Raw genomic sequence first — 20,279 nt, forward strand, 5'->3', positions numbered from 1 at the left:
CTTGATTTCTTTCAAATGCCTTGTTTTCTTGTGTACTGAATGTTCAGCAAATTTATTAGACTTGGGTGTCTCTAAAAGGATTTGAGGTGGTTGCATCAGTGTTTGCTTCCTGAACAACTGGAATTAGGTGTAGGTGCAGAACTCCTCTGGCCTGAGGACTAGCTGGTATAACTTTCTCCTCTGGTGTTCTACTTTCTAGCTTTCTGTTCCATGCTGACATTTTCTTTGGAAAAGTTCACAAAAGCTTTCATTTTCCTGGCTTTCTTTATTCAGATTTGGTTTCTAATTGAGGAGTCTGCTTTCTCCATTAGCGTGGCCTATAGCCTATGAAGGACAGATGATTTCAGTACACAGAGTTTAAGTTAAGACCCACTGGGTTAAGTAGAAGAAAAATCTCAACACAAGTTTTTTGGTGTTTTGAGCGCTTAATAAATTAATCTAGTGATTCAGATTAGCTGATAATTTCTATAAAGTCTTTAGAGGACACACATGTTTACTGTCTTCACAGAAGACAATAGGGTTCTGAATTACTTCATATGTAGACATTACCTCAGCAACAAAACTATCACTCTTTAGTGGAAGTTTTTCTTAAATTTTAAAACAAATATATTCCTTATTAACTGAGATTAATTTCAGAGTTACTTATTTGTAATCAAAACTCTTGAAGATAAAACCAGAACTGCTTTGTAACGAATTTATATAATGAGTGGTTAATATAGTTTCTTCAGCTTCAGGGATTGAGCAATTTATAATGAAAACATTAAATTTTAGCTCCTTTTTGTAAGTATCAGATGTACCAGTGGGCACACTGGTATTTATATATCAAGTTGAATAACTGTTCTTGTAACAGGACAAAATAGTAATTTTAACTAACGTGTCTGTGCTGTGTGCAAAGTTAAGTGCAGCAATTATTTGTTTACATCTGGATTTATACCTCTTTTTAGCTTTTTTAAAAAGCATTTGGAAAGTTCCACATAGCGTCTGTATGAATTTAAAGTCATATTTCAGTTCTGAAAATGTTATTCTGAAGACGAAGTTGTCTGAAATCTCTGGCTGATTTGTGTGATTGCAGGTTAATGTAATGCATTGCTGTACTGACTGTCCAAGTGGGTGTGATCTCACTCTTGGATCTGGCACTGCACTTGGCACATGGTGGTTTCAGAGGAATAAAATGTATGAAATCTATTTTCAGTGGGTTTTTCTGATCTCTGCAGAATATGTCAAGGTAATTTTTTTTTGTTTATTTATGTGCATATAGTGAGCAAATTTAATTTAAAAATGGCAGCAGAATAATATTTGTGTTGCGATGGGTGATATTGTTTCTAAGAAACTGAAATTTCTTATACTGAAGAAGTTTTTGAATAAATACAGTTTATGCAAGTTTTGCAAAATCCACTGGGCGGGTGGTTGATCCAGGGTAAAAAATACAGTAAATAAATCTGAAATATTTGAATTAATACTGTTGCATCTCATGAGAGGCTTGTGATTAGGGGAGGTCCTGTCTTGCTTACGGCAAGAAAAAAGCATTTTTAGTAACATTCTGCTGAAGTGGGAGTTTTCCCTTTAAAAAAAAGAGGGGAAGGGAAGAGAGAAGGAAAGCATGATATAACTAGAAGTGAAAGAAAAGCTTCCATAGGCAGTAACCTGCTCAGAATTTGTGTGTGGCAAACTTTATATCCAGAGTTAGTTTCTATGATTAGTTATATTAATAAGATCATCAAGCAGAATCCACTTTTATTCTGTAGCCAGTGGTTTTGAATATTGTTTTACAGGCCAGGCATCATTTTTAATGATGAAATAGCAGTTGTGTTTGGATAGGTGCCATCCCCTCCAACAAGTGTGAGACTGCTCACTGAGTGCTGAGGGGAAAGATATATGGCAGTAACATCATCAAGTGTTAGTCTGGGTTACTAATAAATTACCGTGTCTGAGCCTGCAGAGGTTTCCAGAGTCACTTGTAAAGAGGGGCTGGGCACTTGGTGTTGGCTGACTTCTTGATTTCCTGGTAGTAAATCTCATTTTTCCTGCTGTTTGCTTCTCTGCTCTGGGAGAGCCTTTTTGCGTGGCGGCACTGCGTGTGCGGGGTGGCCTCGTGGGATGATTCACTTGGGGTTGTGTCTCCTGTGTGTGCATGGAGGCAAAAAGCAGCAGACTCAGATCTGCTTCTGGTCTGCCTTGTTTGACAGCACCCAGGATGAAACCAAATCTATTTACTCCACAGCCAGGCCACCCTGACAGGCCTGTGCCAGCCTCCTTGCCTTGCTGCTTACTTGGGAAATACCCTTCTGTCTTGAGCAACTAAGGCTGTGTAAGTGGGGATTGTTTTTGTAGTGGAAAAAGGGATCTTAAACAGATTATATCAGAATGGTTCTTAAATCCTGAAGTTTAAACAAAACAGTGCCTGGATGTTTTTTAAATAATAGAATGATAGAAGTTGTCTACTTGACTTTGAAATTCAGTAGCCAGTTTCTGTTGGACTAATTTGTGAGCTGGACTCAATCATCCTTCCAGCTCAACATAGTCTATGAACTTTTAGATCTGTGGATTTAGACCAGTTTAGCTGCAGTCCAGTCCTAAGATGTTAAGTTTTGCTCACACTGATGGCTTTTAGAGATTACTGCTTCATATTCACCAAAGCAAGTGTGTGTGCAGCTCTACCTCTTGACCTGTCTTTCCTAGGATGTCTCTAACCAGCTGTTGTGGATTAGTTCAGTTTCAAGACTGTTGGGGCAAATTAGTTTGGTCCTCTGGCAGAATTGAGTTTAGGCCTTTTTATCTCAATTTCCTTTAAAGTGTCAGTTGTTTTGCACAAAGTTTGACGCTCAGGCATAGAGGAGGCCTGAAATGAGCTGTGACTCTCAGAATCTCCAAGATGCAGCTGTGTGCACAAATGTGGCCACTGCTTTGCCATGAGAGGTAACAGGGCAACACATGTCTGATCAGCCCCCTCCTGACAACATCTGTTGTTGAGAATGAGCTTTTGCCTGCTGAAAGCAGTTGTATCAATTTGATGTGAGCTTTGCAGGTGATGCCAGTCTGCAGAAGTTAATGAGGAGAACATTCTGCTGCTCTGTACAGCTCGTTTGCAGAAAATGACAATGCAGCACCTCTCTCCAGAGAGTGCAGGCCAGTGCTTTTCACAAATCTTATGGATTTTAAAAGAGAAGAAAACCAAAACAACCCAAACCACCCCAGACTAGCTGTGAATCTGCTAAAGAAAGATATTTCTTTGTTACAATTGGAATCAACTTTCTGTTGGCTTATACAAACTCCTGTTCCAAGTGCAAAGAAGAAAGTTAAGATTAACATTTTCGATTTGGTGAACTCTTGATTATGTGTAACTGAAGCATTTAGGGAAAAAATGTCTTCATTTAATATACTTTCACATGCCAGTGATTTGTTGGAGTAAGAGTAATGGAGTGAAACTAAGGAGGGTTAAAGATCACTTTGGCTGTATACCAGGAAACAAACTCGACAGCAATAGATTATTTGAATAGAATATTTTCCCAAGAGGAATCATGGTGGAAATACACCTCTTTTGGGTCCTGTAAACTAGACTAGGCAATGAAAATGAAAAATGCTGTAAGAAATAATCTTGCATTTCTTCTCCAGGGAAATGCATAGATGACTGCTGTAGGGGATGGTCTGGGATATCTAATACAGAGCACAGTGGGTTTCCTCTATTACAGAACAATAATGCAAGGCTAATGCTGAGAGATTTTTATCAGTGTGCTTGGCTGATGTAAACTAGACAGTTTTAGCTCCAGCTCTGCTGAGCATGTGGGCTTTCTCACAGTTGAGGTAAAATTCAACTTTATTTTTCAAAGCCTTAGGATAGAAAAGAAAATTAAGATAAAAGCCTGAAAATAGCATGTAAACGACTACAGTTTTTACAGCTAATAGTACTACCTTGCTAATTTTGAGCTGCTGCTTTCAGTGTCATTAGTCATAGGTACACCATCATCCTTCTGAAAAGTTGGCATTTCCCATGTGCTAGGTTATGCCTTGCTGGGACTTTTTTGCTGGAAGCACCATGAGGATGTGCTTTTAAATTCTGGACTCTTAGTTGCAGCTATTTTGAGATGTCTGTGACCCCAGCTGCCTGCCCTCTCTCTGCTGGAGTTTACTGTCCCCAGGCAGGGGTGCCAGGGTGTATATGGAGTTTCTCATCTGTCACAGCCCAGTCCGTGGCAGTATTTTTTTCTCACTGGAGAAGTGTGGAGAGAGTCATGAATTGGCTCGTGGTGTGGCTGCTGATTGTGTCTCCTGGCAGGGCACAGGCTTCCAGCAGAGCTGTGGGATGGCAGGGGGGACATGGTAAGCATGAAGCACACAGGAGCAGCCAGAGCTTCTGATTTAAGCCCCAAAGCTTGGGTTTCTGTAAACTTGCTATTGTGTGGTTCCAGAGCAAACACAGACTTAAATAAGCATTTTTTAATATCACGTTCTAAAAAAGCATCAAACTTTCTTAAATGTTATAGGCTGCCTCTTCAGTAAGTGGTCGTAGGGGTTTTCTGTGTGTAGCCCAATGCTGTTCCCTTCTTTTGCCCCAAAAAGGAGAAATTGCCCATGTTAGAAGTACTACAGATAATGTAAAAGTGTAGTTCCTCCTTAACCTATAGTTTTCTAACTTAGGGGATGGATATATGTTACAGCAGTTGTGTAAGTATGAGTAATTCTGTTCACTCAAATGATGCAGTGATGGATGGGGATTAAAATCAATAAATGCTCCAACACTACTTAAATTTACGTAGGTATATCTTAAGTGTGTTTTCAGAGGAGATAATAACTGAACAAATTGGAAAACTGCTTAAGCTTAATAGACCTTTCAGACATCTGTTATTGTGTTATGGATCATCCAGCAGGAAACTTAGTTTAATAGTTAGCTGTTTAGGAAATACAACAGCAATTCTTTCAAAAAGATCAATTGTGAAGGGATACAAATCTTCCTAATTAAGAAAACAAGCCTATTTTTTGCAAAGTTCATTTTTTTTCTACTTACTAGTAACAATTGTAGGAGTTTATGTAAGCTTAATTAGCTTATAAGACAAACTCTTAAACAAAAAAATTTCAATTTGCCATAGGCATTTCATGCCAGCAAATAAGTGTGACTCAGGTGGTGGGTGGCTGTTACACAAATCCTTCTGTGATCAATGAGAAAGGGACATGGCTTTTTTCACTCTTAAATAGTTTGGCTTTCATAAGGTGATGCTGCCTAGAACTGTGTGATCCAGCTGGATCCAGGTGGGACAGTGCAGAAATAACTTTGTCTTTGGCCTTAGAATGTGTTCACTTCAGACATAACTCTTTTGATTGGGTTTGTTCGTTTCCTTCATTTTCATATTCATAAATGTATTCCTCTTCAGCCAAGAAGTGAGAAGATGGTGTTTTTCCCAAGAATTTGCCTTCTTTGTAATTTGAAAAACGAAGCTGATTCCTTGAACAAATATTGCTAGTTTTATATAAAACCCTTACATATTAATTATATAACACTATGTAATACTTTATTCAGTGATCATTTAATGAGAGGAAATTAAATAAGTGTCTCTGTAACTACACCATGTTTATTTTGAATGAGTTTTTGGGAGTTGATGTTACTGAATGAAGGAGGACTTATTTTGGATTTTTTTTTTTTAAAGCCTCAAAATTTCACAAACTGTATTTGGTTTCTGAATTACGTGTTTACTAGGAATAAAAAGTTGGAGGAACAGAATGTTATTTACCAGTTAAACTTCAGAAGGTGATCTTTTAAGGGGACAAAAAGTTAATTCATAACAGCTTTGCATTTTGTGCAGTGTTGAGCCTTGCTCAGGAAAAGGCTGTCACCATCCAAGTGGAATATGCAGTACATGCACTTGGAATTTGTTGGTGTGACCCTGGAGGAGCCACATTGATCCTGGAGGTCTGAGCCATGGGATGCTGGAAGGAAGAGGCTCAGCAGGACCTGATCACGGAGTTCACAACGTGCTTTTCTCCTCATTCTTGAAGGGAGCAGGACAGGCTCACTGATTTGCTTGGAGAACCATCTTTGGGATGGATTCCGGTGGGCTGCACTGTGCCTGCCCTGCAGGGCTCCTGAGATCTGCTTCCTGAGCTGCTCCTGGGGACAGCTGCCCAGCACCCTCCTAACAGGGCAGCTCTTCAAACAGCTTTACCCAGTGCTTTGTGGGTTTATTACTGGGGGCGTAGAAAATTCTTCTTTATGTGTTCCCTATGTATGTGGTGCTTTCTTAACAAGCTAGTAATTTTTTCAGTGAAAAAGTTGAGATAATTCCAGCACAAGATTTAAGAGACTGGGAATGTGCTTTTGTCTAGCTCCGAGAGGTTGGAAAGTAACTTTGTTTAGAATAATGTTGATAAATACTCAATTTCAGGCAGGGGAAAAAAGATAATATTTTTGAAAGTCATGTTAATAATGTAGGAAGTCACTTTGAATCTTAAGATCTCTTCTTAAAAGTTAGGAAAATGGAGGTCAGATACAGCTTTTGATGAAAATATGTGGAAATACATTTTTTGGAAGTAGCCTGTGCTTTCTTTACACTGTGTGTGCAAGTAATTAATTAACAATAATCAATTTCACATGCCTTTAAGTTTAGCATAAGTATTTGTTTGACTAGGAGAGCACTTCAGTTAATTCCTAAATAAAATGTGCTTTGAGAGATCTCATTTTTTTATGTTACTTCTGCCTGTAGAAGGATCAGCTCCTGGAAGATCTGAATTTAACAGACTCTGGTCTATTTGCAGAATGATTATCAGGTGAGGCCAGTACCTCTCTTAACAGACCAGGAGAAGTGATAAGCCCACCATGTTTGGGATCTGGAAGTACAAGCAAAGAACCTTCGACCATTTCTTCTTTTTCTTTTTTTAACACTAAGTGTTCAATAAAGACGATGAACACAAACTCTGAATTAAATCAGCACTGGCTGCTGTACATTATTCAGTATATCACTTCATTAGAAAAAACTCCAAGCAAAGGAACTTGACACCCTTTAAAAATACATCTAATTTTTCTTTTGAAAACCAAAAAGTTCTTTTACCCCATCCATTAGGGCTTGTTTTCCTGTTCCAGTGCATGTTTGCCCTGATGGTCAGACATTTCTGCCTGACAGAATGGCCACACAGACTGGTTTGTTGGGCTGTGTCCAGACAGGCACTGCATTGCTTGAAAATTCTTGGAGCTATTGTCTGTTAATGTTCCCTCATTTCTACTGCTTTGTTCATGATAGCCTGCAGAGTAATAAATGCAGGTTCTAGCATGAAATTGTCACTCTAAGTTGTTTCATCCTGCAGATAGCAGACCTGTCTTCCTGCACTTCACTGATTTAATTCCACCCAGTCGTTCCCGGACTGGTTTTGTGAACTGCAGCTCTCTGTTCCCAACCATTTGGTCTAATGGGCTGTGATGAGGGGTTGGTACTTGGAAAACCATTTTGTCAGAGCTGATGACAGTGGCTGATCAATGATTCATAAACAATTTCTTCAGAGTAGTATTTAGTCTCCTCCCCACGTGGAGCATGGTAGAACAGAGGGTTTCATCTCTTTTCTCACCTTCAGGCTGCTCGTGCAGGGTCCACTTTGCCCTGGTGACCATTGGTGGCCACTCAGTGTGGTCTGGCTGTCAGTCTACAGACTGCAAAAGCCCTTCTCCAGGCAGCCCTTCTCTCCATTTCAGGACAGCATCTTGAAAGCTTCTGTTCTGTCACCTTGTAGCTCTGGTAAATATCCCCATGAACCCACCCAAATCCCAATTAATTGATTAAGTAAAGTGGAGGGCAGATCTGCAGTACTGCTGAACCATTTCCATCCTTCTCCATCTCTTTTGCTGCATGTTAACAGAGCATCAGAAGCTCTGTTTATTCATTCTCCCATTATTCAGTTTGTCTTGGTTGGTCCTTTGTTTTAAGTTATGTGCTCAGGCATACTAAAAAATACAGACAGCTCCTCAACACAGACTCCCAGTATCAATGATTAAAGTTTCTGCTTTGTGCCAGTTTTCTCAGTCTCAAAACGTGATCGGCTTAGTAAATTCATGCAAAAAAGTGAGGTGTTAATCTGTTCCTCAGAGGTGTATCAGGAGGTCATGAAAACCAGTTGCCTGGTGCTAGTGTTGTAAAGGGGAAACTTTACAAAAAGCTGAGGCTGTTCAGAAGAACCTGAGAAGTGTACTTAGGTAAAATCAGGCCTTCCTTAAATAAAGGCCATGCAGCAGGTGGGAGCAGCCTCTGAAGCACAGCTGCCATGGGTAGAGCAGGTACCGAGACAAGGCAACAGATGGACCTGAAAATAATTGCAAATAACTACCTTTGCTTAGAGTTAAATTCTCAGTGAATCAAGCTGATTTAGTTGTGAGATAGGAGTGGGCAGATAACTACTGGTAGCTGGCCCAAGGTCACTGAACACTTTCTTAAAAGAGACTGTGTACAGCAGTTATTTTCAGGCTTTTCCAATTTAGAAACCCCTTCAGAGCAAATTTGGCTCTGATCTGCCACTTCTTCATAGTTACTGGGAGCTGACTGGTCTAATGGGCTGAGGAATTGAGGTACAGATGAGAGGTGAGGCAGTCCTGTGCATCTCATGAAAATGATAGAATAAGGAATGGGCTGTATTTCTTCTTGCTTTTAGCTTTAGAGATCGAGGAGCAGCAAGCAGGGTCAGTAAGGCTGAGGTAAACTGTTCTAACCCTTTCAGGATATGGTTCTGTGTCAAAATCCATTGCATCTGGGGAACAGCTTCAGTTGTCACCACTGAGTAGGATGTGCTTCCAGAAGTAGTGGTAATATAAGTGCTAATATTTGCTTTATGAAAGCAAAAGTTTATGTGTATCCTTCCAAAGAATTTTACTCTGGGTGGTTCTGTGCAGAGAATCAAAACCAATTGTAAACATGTAAGCAAAAACTATGTAAACACAACATGCACAATAGATGTGTTTCCTGCTTAAAAAAACATGAAGCAAACAAGTTAGGTTATCTTAAATTTAGGGATGATTGTTTTTCATTTATAGGCAGTACTAATGAAGAACTGAATGTTGCCACAAATATAAGTTTATTTGGGGAAAACTCATTTGTTAAAGACAGCTGAATTGTATTTATTATTAGTTTTCTATGTCTCAAGGATCCATATCTTACAGGAGACTTATTCAGTATTTTATTTTCACCCTGTCATAGCAGATCTGTTGGTAGGGATTCATTAAGGGATATGATTATAAAGCATCTGCTTCTTCATCTGGTAAAAACTGAGAATTAGCTTTCTTTTCAAGCTCTTATACCTCTGTGATTCAGAGCAATCAGCTGCCAGCAGACTTTGATGTGGAAGGGCTGCTTCATACCATGAGTGAGAAGCAGTACCAGAAAGGCAGGGGGGAAAACATCCAGTGAGGATCACAGCATTTCGCAGAGCAGAGTTCTTCCTGTAGGAATAATGAACCTGTTACATCATGACTGAATTGTACATGCTCTTGCAGTGTCTTTTTACCAATGTTTGCATAAAACCTTGTTTCTAAGTGTTGCTCCATCCCTGGAGAGTTCCATCATGTGATGTGCAATCACGTCTTTTGAGGAAGACAATGCTGTTCTATCACAGCTAAAAAGAGCTGTACAGTGAAGCAGTCAAATGTTGCAGAAAGATGGTTGCTTTTAAGTGATAGCAGGATATGTTTGGAAAAACTTTCTGTACCAATAGAAAATGTTTTGTGGCAGAAATAATTGATTTTTTTCTGGTTTGATCAAGGTTCATTTCACTTTTTTAGCAATGTAATGAAGCGGCTTAAGTGAGAGGCTGTGCTTGTGACAGGAATGTGTTCACAGCTGACAGCAAACCCCCCCTTAAAGGAGAGCCAGCCAGGAACCCAGAGCTGCCCTCTCATTGCTGCCCACCTTCTTTCATTAGCCATGCCCAATTACTGCTGTGTAGCCAGGTGTGGGGATCTGGGCAAGTGACCCAGCTCCTGGTGGGCAGGAGGAGCTGCAGTGCTCTGTTAGGTGGTGGTAGTTCATAACAAAATCACTTTATTTTTTGTTTGGGGGTTGAGTGAAACTGTTTTCTGGTTTTGTCCTCTGAGAGGGAATGAGCGTGGTTGTGGTGGTTATAGTTCTTCAGCTGTGTCTGTTGGTGTTAAAGATCTGTGAAAGAAAATACTGCTTGAAATGCAGGTCTGATTTCCATTCAGAAATCTCAGGGTTGTGTGACCCTATTCTACTCGCAGGTGGCCAAGTGTTCTCGTGAATTATGGCTGGGTGAAAACCTAAGGCACTGTGTTAATAACTGAGTGCTCTGGGTACTCTGCAAGTCAAAGGAGGAGAGCCTGAAGAAAGTTCTAACGCTTCTGGAGTGGCCAAAGTGGTAATTTGCAGAGGGAGTGTTGAAATATTGTCATTAGTGGTGATGTGCGATGCAGAGGTGCTTATTTTTATAAATTATTGTGTGAGGGCTCAGCCTGCAGGTTTTGAGTACCAGTAGTTGTTAAATGTGTGACACCCAGCAGAGCCATTGTCCTCTTTTCAGGTTTAATTTTCAGATGCATCATTTAGTAAACACAGTGATACGAGTTTTTGTATTTCCCACACCTAAAAAGGGTGAACAAAATGTATGAATTCCTTTGAATTCCTTTTTTTAGGAGAATTACTGAAGCTTGGATTGCTCTCTTGATACTATAAACCTGCAATAAGTGGCAATGTCAAGGGTTCCCACCCCACCTCCTCCTGGGGAGATGTCCAGTGGACCTGTGGCTGAAAGCTGGTGTTACACCCAGGTAATCTACATTAATTCCAATGGCTTCATTTTCTATTTTTGTCATAATAATTGTTAAAAAAACCTAAACTAAAATTATTGACGTATTGAAAAAATATAGCTGACAATCTAAGTAGTTCTCATAGTTAATGCTTGATATGTAAGTTAAATTTTCTTAACATTTTCTGATCTTTTATTCAGGTTAAAGTAGTAAAATTTTCATACATGTGGACCATTAATAACTTCAGTTTTTGCCGCGAAGAAATGGGTGAAGTTTTAAAGAGTTCTACATTTTCATCAGGGCCAAATGACAAAATGAAGTGGTAAGGTCTTTATTTGAGCAAGTGCTTGGGTTTTGTTTTTGGGTTATTTTCTTCACAAAAATTGTAAAGTTAAATTAAAATAAATATTAAAACTTGGGCACTTCTTGGAGGGTTACTGTAGGTATGGATTGATTCTAATTTCAAAATGTCAGCAATCACAAAGGAAACATTTATTTCAGTAGCATTTATGATTGTGTCTTGTAAAAGTATTTCTGAATTTATTCTGAGTACCATTAAAAAATATAATTTTTCCATTTTTTTCAGGTGCCTGAGAGTGAATCCAAAGGGATTAGATGATGAAAGCAAAGACTACTTGTCATTGTATTTGCTTTTAGTCAGTTGTCCAAAAAGTGAAGTCAGAGCAAAATTCAAATTTTCCTTGCTGAATGCTAAAAGAGAAGAAACAAAAGCAATGGGTAAGGGAATATTAATGTGTTTTTGTAAGAACATCAGCAATGTAATTTTTTTCAGTCGAGAGCAGAATTTAATATTGAGATAAACTTTTAAAATATCTGTTTTTAATTTCCTTTTAGAAACATAATTATAAAATCCTATTCATGTTTCACACGTTTCTGATCACTGAGCTATGTTAATTTCTATTCTGAGCAGTATAAATTACAGCACATTGCCAACTGCTGTCACTCCAGGTCCTTGTCACTTAGTTTTTCCAGCAGATTATTCTTGTTTCCTGTTAGTAGAGGTGGATTTGCTTGTTTGTAGCTACATTGGAATTGTTTGATTTCCATTGTTAAATAGGATAAGCAGACATGGCTGGGATTTTTTAGGCATCCTTTACAATATTTTGGTCTATTCCAGCTGATTTACACTGTAATCAGTGTCCCATGTACCCAAGGAATTAGAAGACTTTGAAATAACTGGTGATTTGATTTAATACTTTTGTTGATATGAAAAATAAGTGGAAGGCTCTTAGTTTCAAACTTGGGAGCACGACCTTCATTGGAAATTCTTTTTGGGAAAGCTGGGATTCTTGTGGAAATGGATAATTTAATGCTTATCTCCACTGAATTTGTTCTGCTGCAAGTCCTGTATATGAAGAATAACTATCTTTCTTCCCTTCTTCTACTCCAGGACTTAAGAGATATTTCAGGTCCTGTTTTGTTGCAAGTTCTGCATTTCTTACAAAAAGTCTGTAGTTCTGCAGTGTTTATACCCAAAGTTCATACTATTTCTCCTTAAGTAACTAGGCCCACTTGTAATCTTCTAATTAAATCCACAGAACTGTGTTCAAATGTAAAAATTAAGTTATTGGACTCACAGAAGCACAGAATTGTTGAGTTTGCACAGAGCTCTGGAGGCTCAGGGTCAGCCTGTGCAGTTTGCTTGGGACTTGTGGTGCTTTGAGGTCTCCAAGGATGGAGACTCCCCAGCTTACCTGGGCAATCTATTTTAGTTTCTAGCCAGCTCCTGCTGACCCTTTGTTTGCCTTAGGGGTTCTTGTTGATTTGTTGTCCCCTAGGACCCCAATCTCCAGTGACCTGTTTGTTCCTGACCAGTCTGTAGCAAACATCCAGATCCTGACCCATCAGCTCTCTGCTGGTTCATCATCCACTGCAGTGCTAAAAATCCTGTGAGTGGGTGTGTCTGCAGCTTCTGGCACCTCAGGAGTTATAAATATCTTTTCACTTTAGGAAATTACCAACAGAAGTCTTATTTTTTGGACTCTCTAGCCATTTGCCATCTGCTTCTGTGGGTGCTGTGTATTTACTGAGACAGGAAAATGATGCCCCACTTCCAATGTCCCTTGCAAATTGATAATTCATGCATAGGCTGCTGCTTCAAGGGGTGAAGCTGTGTATGAAACAAACGGTGAACTAACATTTTAACTTTATTAGAAGAAAAATACATTTGCACTTTTGTGGTGCTCTATTTTGGTTCTTAATTTTGGGGGTTAACACTGGTTGTTGCTGCTAAGAGTAAAATCTAAGTGTGCAGAGTAAGGAATTGGGCTGAATCTAGAAAAGAAATTTGTGAATGTTTTTGGGAATGTGAATTTCTGATTTTTTTCCTTTTAATTTAATGTAGTGAGGATAAAAGTTGGTAAAAGTGTGAAAACACGAATCCAGATGCTGAAAAAACTAGGCAATATTTAAAAACACGTATTTCCTCCTTGGTATGCAGGTTTTCAAATGTGAGCAGTGTTGTGTATTTGTGCTGTTGCACTCAAAGCCCACACTGCACTTGAGGGGGTGCATTTCCCTCTGCTGCTGCATGGGCTTGTTGATAGGGGAGTGTGATGAGGTGACAGGGACAGAGACCTCACGCCTCCTGCAGTGGCAGCTCCTGGCAGGCTCTTCAGTGTATTCTGAAAATACAGTGAAAACCTCTACAGGATATTTTGATTGCTATGATCATGGTGAAGAGCTGCTCTGAATATATTTTTTCCAGCTCTTAGGGGTGAGGGCAGTGTGTGACACGTGTGTGTTTTCTGTGGTACATGCTCCAGTGTGTTCCAGTGCTGCTGCCAAGGTCAACAGCGTAGGGAAGTCTGGCTTTGCTGCTGGCTTTATTTTGGAGGCTGTAGAAGGAAGGATATTTGAAGAGATTCTGTCATGAAAAACTTTGCTTTTATTACAAACTTCTGACTTAAACTTCTAAAGTGCTCTCTGGAAGGCTGAAGCATCACTGTGTACAGCAAATGAGATGGTGATGTGTCTCTTGCCCAGCTTTTTTGGAATGAAAGAAAAGTTCTTTCTTAAAGAGCTCTTCATGAGGTCCCTCCCCACTTGCCTCTCTGCTCTTATTTCAGTAATCTTGCTGTCTTAATTTTGAATAAATTTTCTAAATTTAATTCAGAATGTGCTTTATTTACTTAGATTCTCAAAGCCATTCCCAAATAACCTCTTTCCCATATTTTACTTTAAGTATAGGGTGCTCTTTCCTGTGGTTTGATCTGGCCACTTTTCAGTCAACCAGCCATCTAAAATGTGTGATCTTATTGGATTTACAGGTGTTTGCACTGAAATGACTGTTGGAATTCTTTTTTGGCTGTGAGCTTTAGAAAAAAAAAAAAGTTGTGCGGTCACAACAAATCTGATGGATTAAAAAAAAAATTCTTATAACTAGGGACAAAAGATAAATATAATTAATGTCTTTTATGACCAAAATATAGTTTAGTAGTTGAAAGCATTCAATTTGCTATTTTAATGCTCTTGCTGTATTTCAAAATAATTTCAACCTGTGAAACAAGATTTTCCATTTCAGGAAGAAGTCAAACCAGATTGTTATGACAACTGCAGAGTGTTGTCAGGATGGGTTTGTGGTGACAAATTCATTGTAATGGTGCTTCCCTCTGAACAATTCCTGTTTTGACACATTGGCATTCTTTAACACTCACTGAAAAACTCATTGTGCTGCATGGTGCCTGAGACATCTAATGAGAGGATATGGTTCAAATTACAAATTGTGCTCCACCAAGTTCTATCAGGTGTTTTATAAAATAACACTATTACAATATTAAAAAGGTTTTAATCAGTTCTGTGTTTTCTAGAAATGTGATACATGATCCAAATGTGTTAAACTGATTAATTTTTTTATTAACACTTAGTCTTGATGTGGAATTAGGTGCTATTTGTTAATATTTTCCTTTAACTTGCTCTATTTGTACACAATTTCTTATCAGAAAGCCAAAGAGCATATCGATTTGTGCAAGGCAAGGACTGGGGGTTTAAGAAATTTATCCGAAGAGATTTTTTACTAGATGAAGCTAATGGTCTTCTACCAGATGACAAGCTTACATTATTTTGTGAGGTGGGTATTAATTTTTAAGTAATAAAGTTTTAAATTAAATGTTTCCTGCTCTAATAAATAGAGATTTATGTTGATTTAAACAGTAGCATACTCAAAAATGGTCTTCTGAAGACTATAAACTTAGTAAAATATACATTGCTTTGTCTGCATTGCATTTTATTTTATTTTTTGGTGCTTGTACACTGAGGTGTAGAATATTGAATTGATCGCTTGTAAACTGCTGGACTTCTCTATGAATTTGCAACAGTTACATCAGAACTGACTGTAGAATTATTTATGCCAGAGGTGGCTGGTGTGTGCTGTCTAGAGAAATGCTGTTTTACTGAGGTCACCTTTATTTAAAGAAGTTGTATTTGGAGTTACAGGATTGGTTTTCACTGGATAAGCATTATCCAGTGCTTATCCACTGGTTCACATTAAAGAAAACTCAACTGATTGTCAGAATCTATATTCCTTTAATAGACTAATTGATAGCTTTAACCAATGAACAGGTCTTTCCAGTAAATTAAACACTTTATTTTTTGACTGATTGTTACATTTTGTTTTCTGAGCGAATGCAAGTATCTTGCAGAAGGTGTGCTTGATACTGAAAATTAACATTGAGAGCTGTGGTATAAATTTAACTTCATGGTGTATTGTGGGTCCCTTCTTCTATAATATCATTTATGTCCATAACCTAAATTTTCATATTAAATTTCAGTAAAAAGCTTACTTGGTGTTAAAAATGGAAAGCAGAGAAAGTAGCAGTGTAAGTGGAGTGTATGTTGAATATATATTGGCTGGTTATCTGGGCTGCCATAAAGTGATTAGTGACTTAGGAGGATGATAGATGCTCTAACTGCTAATAAGTTTGCTTTGATCTGTGTATTTACAGGAAATGTGTAAAATTGTCTTGGCAAGATTACAATTTAATTATATGTCATTATGCTGGGTAGGAAGAATAATTGAAATGTGGCCCTTGAGACTAGATACTGCAAATATAGTGCATCTTATTTTCACTTAGACAAGTTAAATTAGCTGCATGATAAATTTGTTATGAATACAATTATTTGGGTGATAAAAGCAGATATAACAAGTGTTTTATGGTTCTGTAAAGATACTTTTGAGTATTTTCTCTTTTTAAGTTGTCTTCTTAATGAGCACTTTGGTGTAAATGAGCAGCTCTTAAAAGTAGCATTTGGTTTAGGAATAGATCACTCTAATTTTAGAGATTAGGTTTGTTTAAAAAATATAAGTAGAAGAAATACTGAATTTCCACAGAGAAATACTGTTATTTAAATTCTGATGCTAATCACTGAATTTAGCTGTGTTTCCCTACAAAATGTCTTGTTGTTTTAATATGAGTGGCTTTTGTGAAGTGTTGGACCTACCCTGGTTATAAATGTAGAAGGAAGTAAAACATTTTCACAGTGAACATGTTAAAATAACTTCTGGCTTGTTTCAGGGTGAAGGAAAAACTTGAAAATCCAAATATTTTAAGAATTTCTTTCTTTGGATGTGTGATACCAGGTCTTCAGCTGTCCTTAGAAATGACAGGTGTTGTTTGAAGGACCTGTTTCTATAGACAAGCCTGAAGTTTTTGTCCTTTTAAAACTTTACTGTTAGTCTCTAATTTCAATGTTTGCCTTCCTACTTGTTTCCTGTTTGGAAAACTGACTTGCCACTTCTTAAATATTGCACTTGCCTTGATAAAACTTGTCAGATGTAGCAGGAATTCAGTGAAGGTCTCTGATTAGTGGCTGTTGGTCGGCCCTTCTTCCTGTTGGCTTGCAGGAAGATTATTTGGTTGTCTTTGGCAGCAAAGACATTAATTCTGTGTTGCCATAGATTCTCAAGATCAGCCGGATGTGCCTTTGGATGGGACCTGAAGGGCTGTTAAGTTTAATATTTTGTGAAGTCTGGTGCTGCCAGCAGCTATTAGTGATTAAATACAGCCTCAGATTTTTGGGCACACTGATCTCTGATGGAATTCTCCCTTTCCATATAATCTGAAAGTACTGAAGCCTTGCAGATATTCCATTTGCCAATGGAATGGAATGTTCTCTGCTTTCACAGATCTCTTACCTGCCTTAGTAGTCCAAGAAATCATTTATTACCTTACCATTAGATTACCACAGATTGAAAATCAAGAAAATCATGGATATTATCCTTGTCCAAGTTGGCAAGTTTTCAATAGTTACATGGGATTAACTTGATTATATTTCAGCTTTATTTTAAAAAGTTATAAATAATAAGAGGGTGCACTTGATTTATGGCATGCCTGTTGGACTGAGATATGAAAGATCAGATCCCTGTAATCCTTTGCATTTAGAATCTTTAAAGGACAATGCACGCCAGGTCACTTGGGTGGGGGGAGATTGGAATTAAAACTTTACTTGGGTTATATGTTAAAAAGATGACCTGTAGCAAATTGTTGTGTGGCACAGCTCTCGGTGTGTATTAGATACTATTCTAAACCAGAAGTTTGGAAGGTCAGAGATCAGTTTAAGTGCACATAAAGAGTGTGTAGATGACTTTCCCTAGGCACTGTCTGTAGCTAACAGGAGGATGCTATGTGGACAACTGGGACCATGAACTTTGAGTCGAGGCTCTGGAAAAGCAGAACTCTCCTCTGGCAACAGAAGATGGGTTTGGTTAAGCTAAAACTTCCTTTGTGTGTATGTATATCTCCTGAAATCACTGTGTGAAAACTGGGAAAGAGCTCTATAGATTTTTTTCAGTTTTATATATGTGCAGTCTAACTGTGAAAGGGAAATTTTGCTGTGCTTTGGGTTTCTTCTCTTTTTTTGAGGTGGAAGAATAAAGAGGAATTTCTTGTATTCACAAGGGGGTATGAGATGATACAGGGAATTAGGCAGTGATTCAAATCCCCAAGCTGCTGTCATAATTGGATCATCCTCCTCCTCTTCTGGTCTGGAGTTTGGCTTGCAGTGCTCCAACTTTCTGTGCAGCTGAGCTGTGCTGTTTTTGCTTTATGCCAGATTTATTCCAGATGCCTTTGGAAATCAACCAAAGCCCTGATCCTAACAGTATCAGCATTTTCTCTTAAGATCTAATCCTAATTTTCTGTATTTGGGAGATGGAGTGATCGAGATCTTGTAGTATGGCTCGTTATAAAGGTTTTATTCTCAGGTCTGTGCTCTCAGACAAGAGAAGCAAAACCTGCTTAGCTCTTTTCCCAACACACTGATTAAAAGGACTTAGTATGTGAAGATAACTGAAAAAGCAGCAAGGAGTGCTGCTGTATTATTGTTCAATTCCTGTATGAATGACTTAAACGTGGGGAATAATGGCAGAATATTCACTTCAAATGCACATATTTCACTTTTCTTAACTGGTTCTTTACAGAAGTTACATCTTGTGAGAATGCATTTCATTACTGAAATTACCTACTACACCTTGTATTTTGAAAGTAATGGCTTTTAATCTTGTTTGGAAAACAATTACTTGTGGTTCCTGCCTCATCTGGACTAAGTTAAATGAGATAATGAAGGAGCTCTTACTTGCATTTAGTTTGCATTATCACGCTGCAGGTTATGTATAAATTTAACTGTCAGTACAATAAGGGATAGCTTATTGAAAAATTCTACAGAGTTCTGAAACTTTCCTGTGACCATGTGATCCTGATGATCTGTATAGATCTGTATATTGTGTATATTTTACTGAGATGGGTGAAGTGTTGAACAGTTAATTTAACTCTGAAATAGCATTAACTTGTTTTTGTTCCCACTGGTTTTCCAAGAACTTTATCTGTCCTTATTTACACTGGCATTTCTGTCAGGGGGCATGTGGTATTGTGCTCTCTCTTTTTGTTTTGGTTGGATAAATGCACAATATTAGAGTCTCTAAGTAAGCCCTATTTGTTTTATATTACTTAAAAGTAAACTGTAAAGCACTGGTTTTTGGTTCTAGCCTAATGCCAGAAGCTTCACTTTTTTTTTTTTTTGTTTGCTTTGCAATTGTTGTAATTCTAGCAATAGGTACTGTGAATTAATTATTGTTGGCATTCAGTTATGAAGGAGTTGTCTTGCTGTGATTTTCTGTTAGGTAAGCGTGGTCCAAGACTCAGTAAATATATCAGGACAGTCTAATACAAACACTTTGAAGGTACCTGAATGTCGACTAGCAGAAGATTTAGGGAATCTCTGGGAAACAACAAGATTTACAGATTGCAGTTTTTATGTAGGAGGACAAGAATTCAAAGCTCATAAATCTGTCCTTGCAGGTACTTTCTACTTTTGTATTGTTATTATTTTGTAATTTAAATAGCTATAAGTTTAAAATTTGATAAGTTATAAATTTAATATTTACTTTTCTTGATACAGCACGATCTCCAGTTTTTAATGCAATGTTTGAACATGAAATGGAGGAAAGCAAAAAGGTAAGTTTCACTGAAAATGTTGCATGTCAATATTTGTACTTTGTGAAAGAGGAAAACATTGTGGAAAACTTGAGGCAGAGCAGATTGAAGAGGATGAGGGTTCTTATGGTGCATGAGGGACAGTTCCTGAACCTCCCTGGTGAGTGCTGAGGAATTTGTGTAGAAAGAGTGGAGAGGTCCTGGAGGATTTGGATTTTTTCAGGTACTTGTATCTGCCCTAGGTAACGTTTTTAAACATTAGCTACTGGTGTCATTGACCTGGTAATCTCTGCCCTCTTTTTGCCTGAGATTTTTTCTTCCTATCAGCTGATTGACTTGACTAAGGTTTTGCTGTAGAGTATTGAAGTGTTTTTTATGGTAACCAAGGAACAAGAGGTAGATTATGACTGGAATTAAGCCCTCAGGCAGTGGAACACCTTTTCACTCACAGCTTCTGCAGGCACTTGACCTGTGTAAGTGTTTTGGATGGATGGTTTCTTAATCAGCAAAGTGCTGGCTTCTGCTTTTATGCACTTGATGTCTCCTACAGCAAGGAGCTGTTTGTGTCTTTCTTGAAGAAGAATTATCAAAAGTGGGTTGGTTATAGGCAGAATCCACTAAAAGGTGAGGAACTGATCACCTCACAAAAGGGTTATGATAGATGATCATAATTTGCTTTTGAAAACTGCAAGATGCCACTTGTGTGCACAAACACATTGGGTGAACGTGGTGCTGTGGTACAGCTGAGGGTCACTTTACTTCACAGTACCTCTCCAGTTTGGAAACTGTCACAGGTGAAGTGGAGTATTGGGAGCATTTTATTGAGGTTCCTGGACTGAAAGAAGCCCAAACATGTCATAACTGGAGTAATGTGCCATGTCAGGCCTTTGCCTTTATCAGCAGTGGATCTCCTGTGCAGCCCTTCTGGATACTGACAGGAAACCAGACCATGCACATCTCCTGTGCCTGGGATTTTTACACTCCTTTCAAAAGTCTGGTGTTTGCTTCTACATCTTTGGCATCATTTCCCACTTCATTAGTTGTTTATAGGGATGCTGTTATAGGGTTGGTCAAGCTTGCAATACCACTGTTGTATTACGGCA

At 38.3% G+C, this 20,279-nt stretch overlaps 1 protein-coding gene across 3 annotated transcripts in view; it reads left to right on the plus strand.

Moving 5' to 3' along the window:
* Positions 1–20,279, plus strand: part of SPOPL (speckle type BTB/POZ protein like) — a 32,629-nt gene that overhangs the window by 4,189 nt on the left and 8,161 nt on the right. For 2 of the 3 annotated variants that reach the window (XR_012056844.1, XM_030278114.4), the window contains exons 2-7: positions 10,613–10,747; positions 10,927–11,048; positions 11,313–11,464; positions 14,689–14,816; positions 18,864–19,041; positions 19,142–19,197. Coding sequence is in view for 2 of the 3 variants with exons in the window: in XM_030278114.4 (XP_030133974.1) it covers positions 10,670–10,747; positions 10,927–11,048; positions 11,313–11,464; positions 14,689–14,816; positions 18,864–19,041; positions 19,142–19,197 (714 nt within the window). In the remaining variant the exon portion in view is untranslated. Of the gene's footprint in view, positions 1–1,072; positions 1,226–10,612; positions 10,748–10,926; positions 11,049–11,312; positions 11,465–14,688; positions 14,817–18,863; positions 19,042–19,141; positions 19,198–20,279 lie in introns of all 3 variants that reach the window. The other variant, XM_072931729.1, reaches the window with a different exon arrangement.

Source organism: Taeniopygia guttata, chromosome 7, assembly GCF_048771995.1.
Source record: "Taeniopygia guttata chromosome 7, bTaeGut7.mat, whole genome shotgun sequence".
In the NCBI taxonomy this organism is placed as follows: Eukaryota; Metazoa; Chordata; class Aves; order Passeriformes; family Estrildidae; genus Taeniopygia; species Taeniopygia guttata.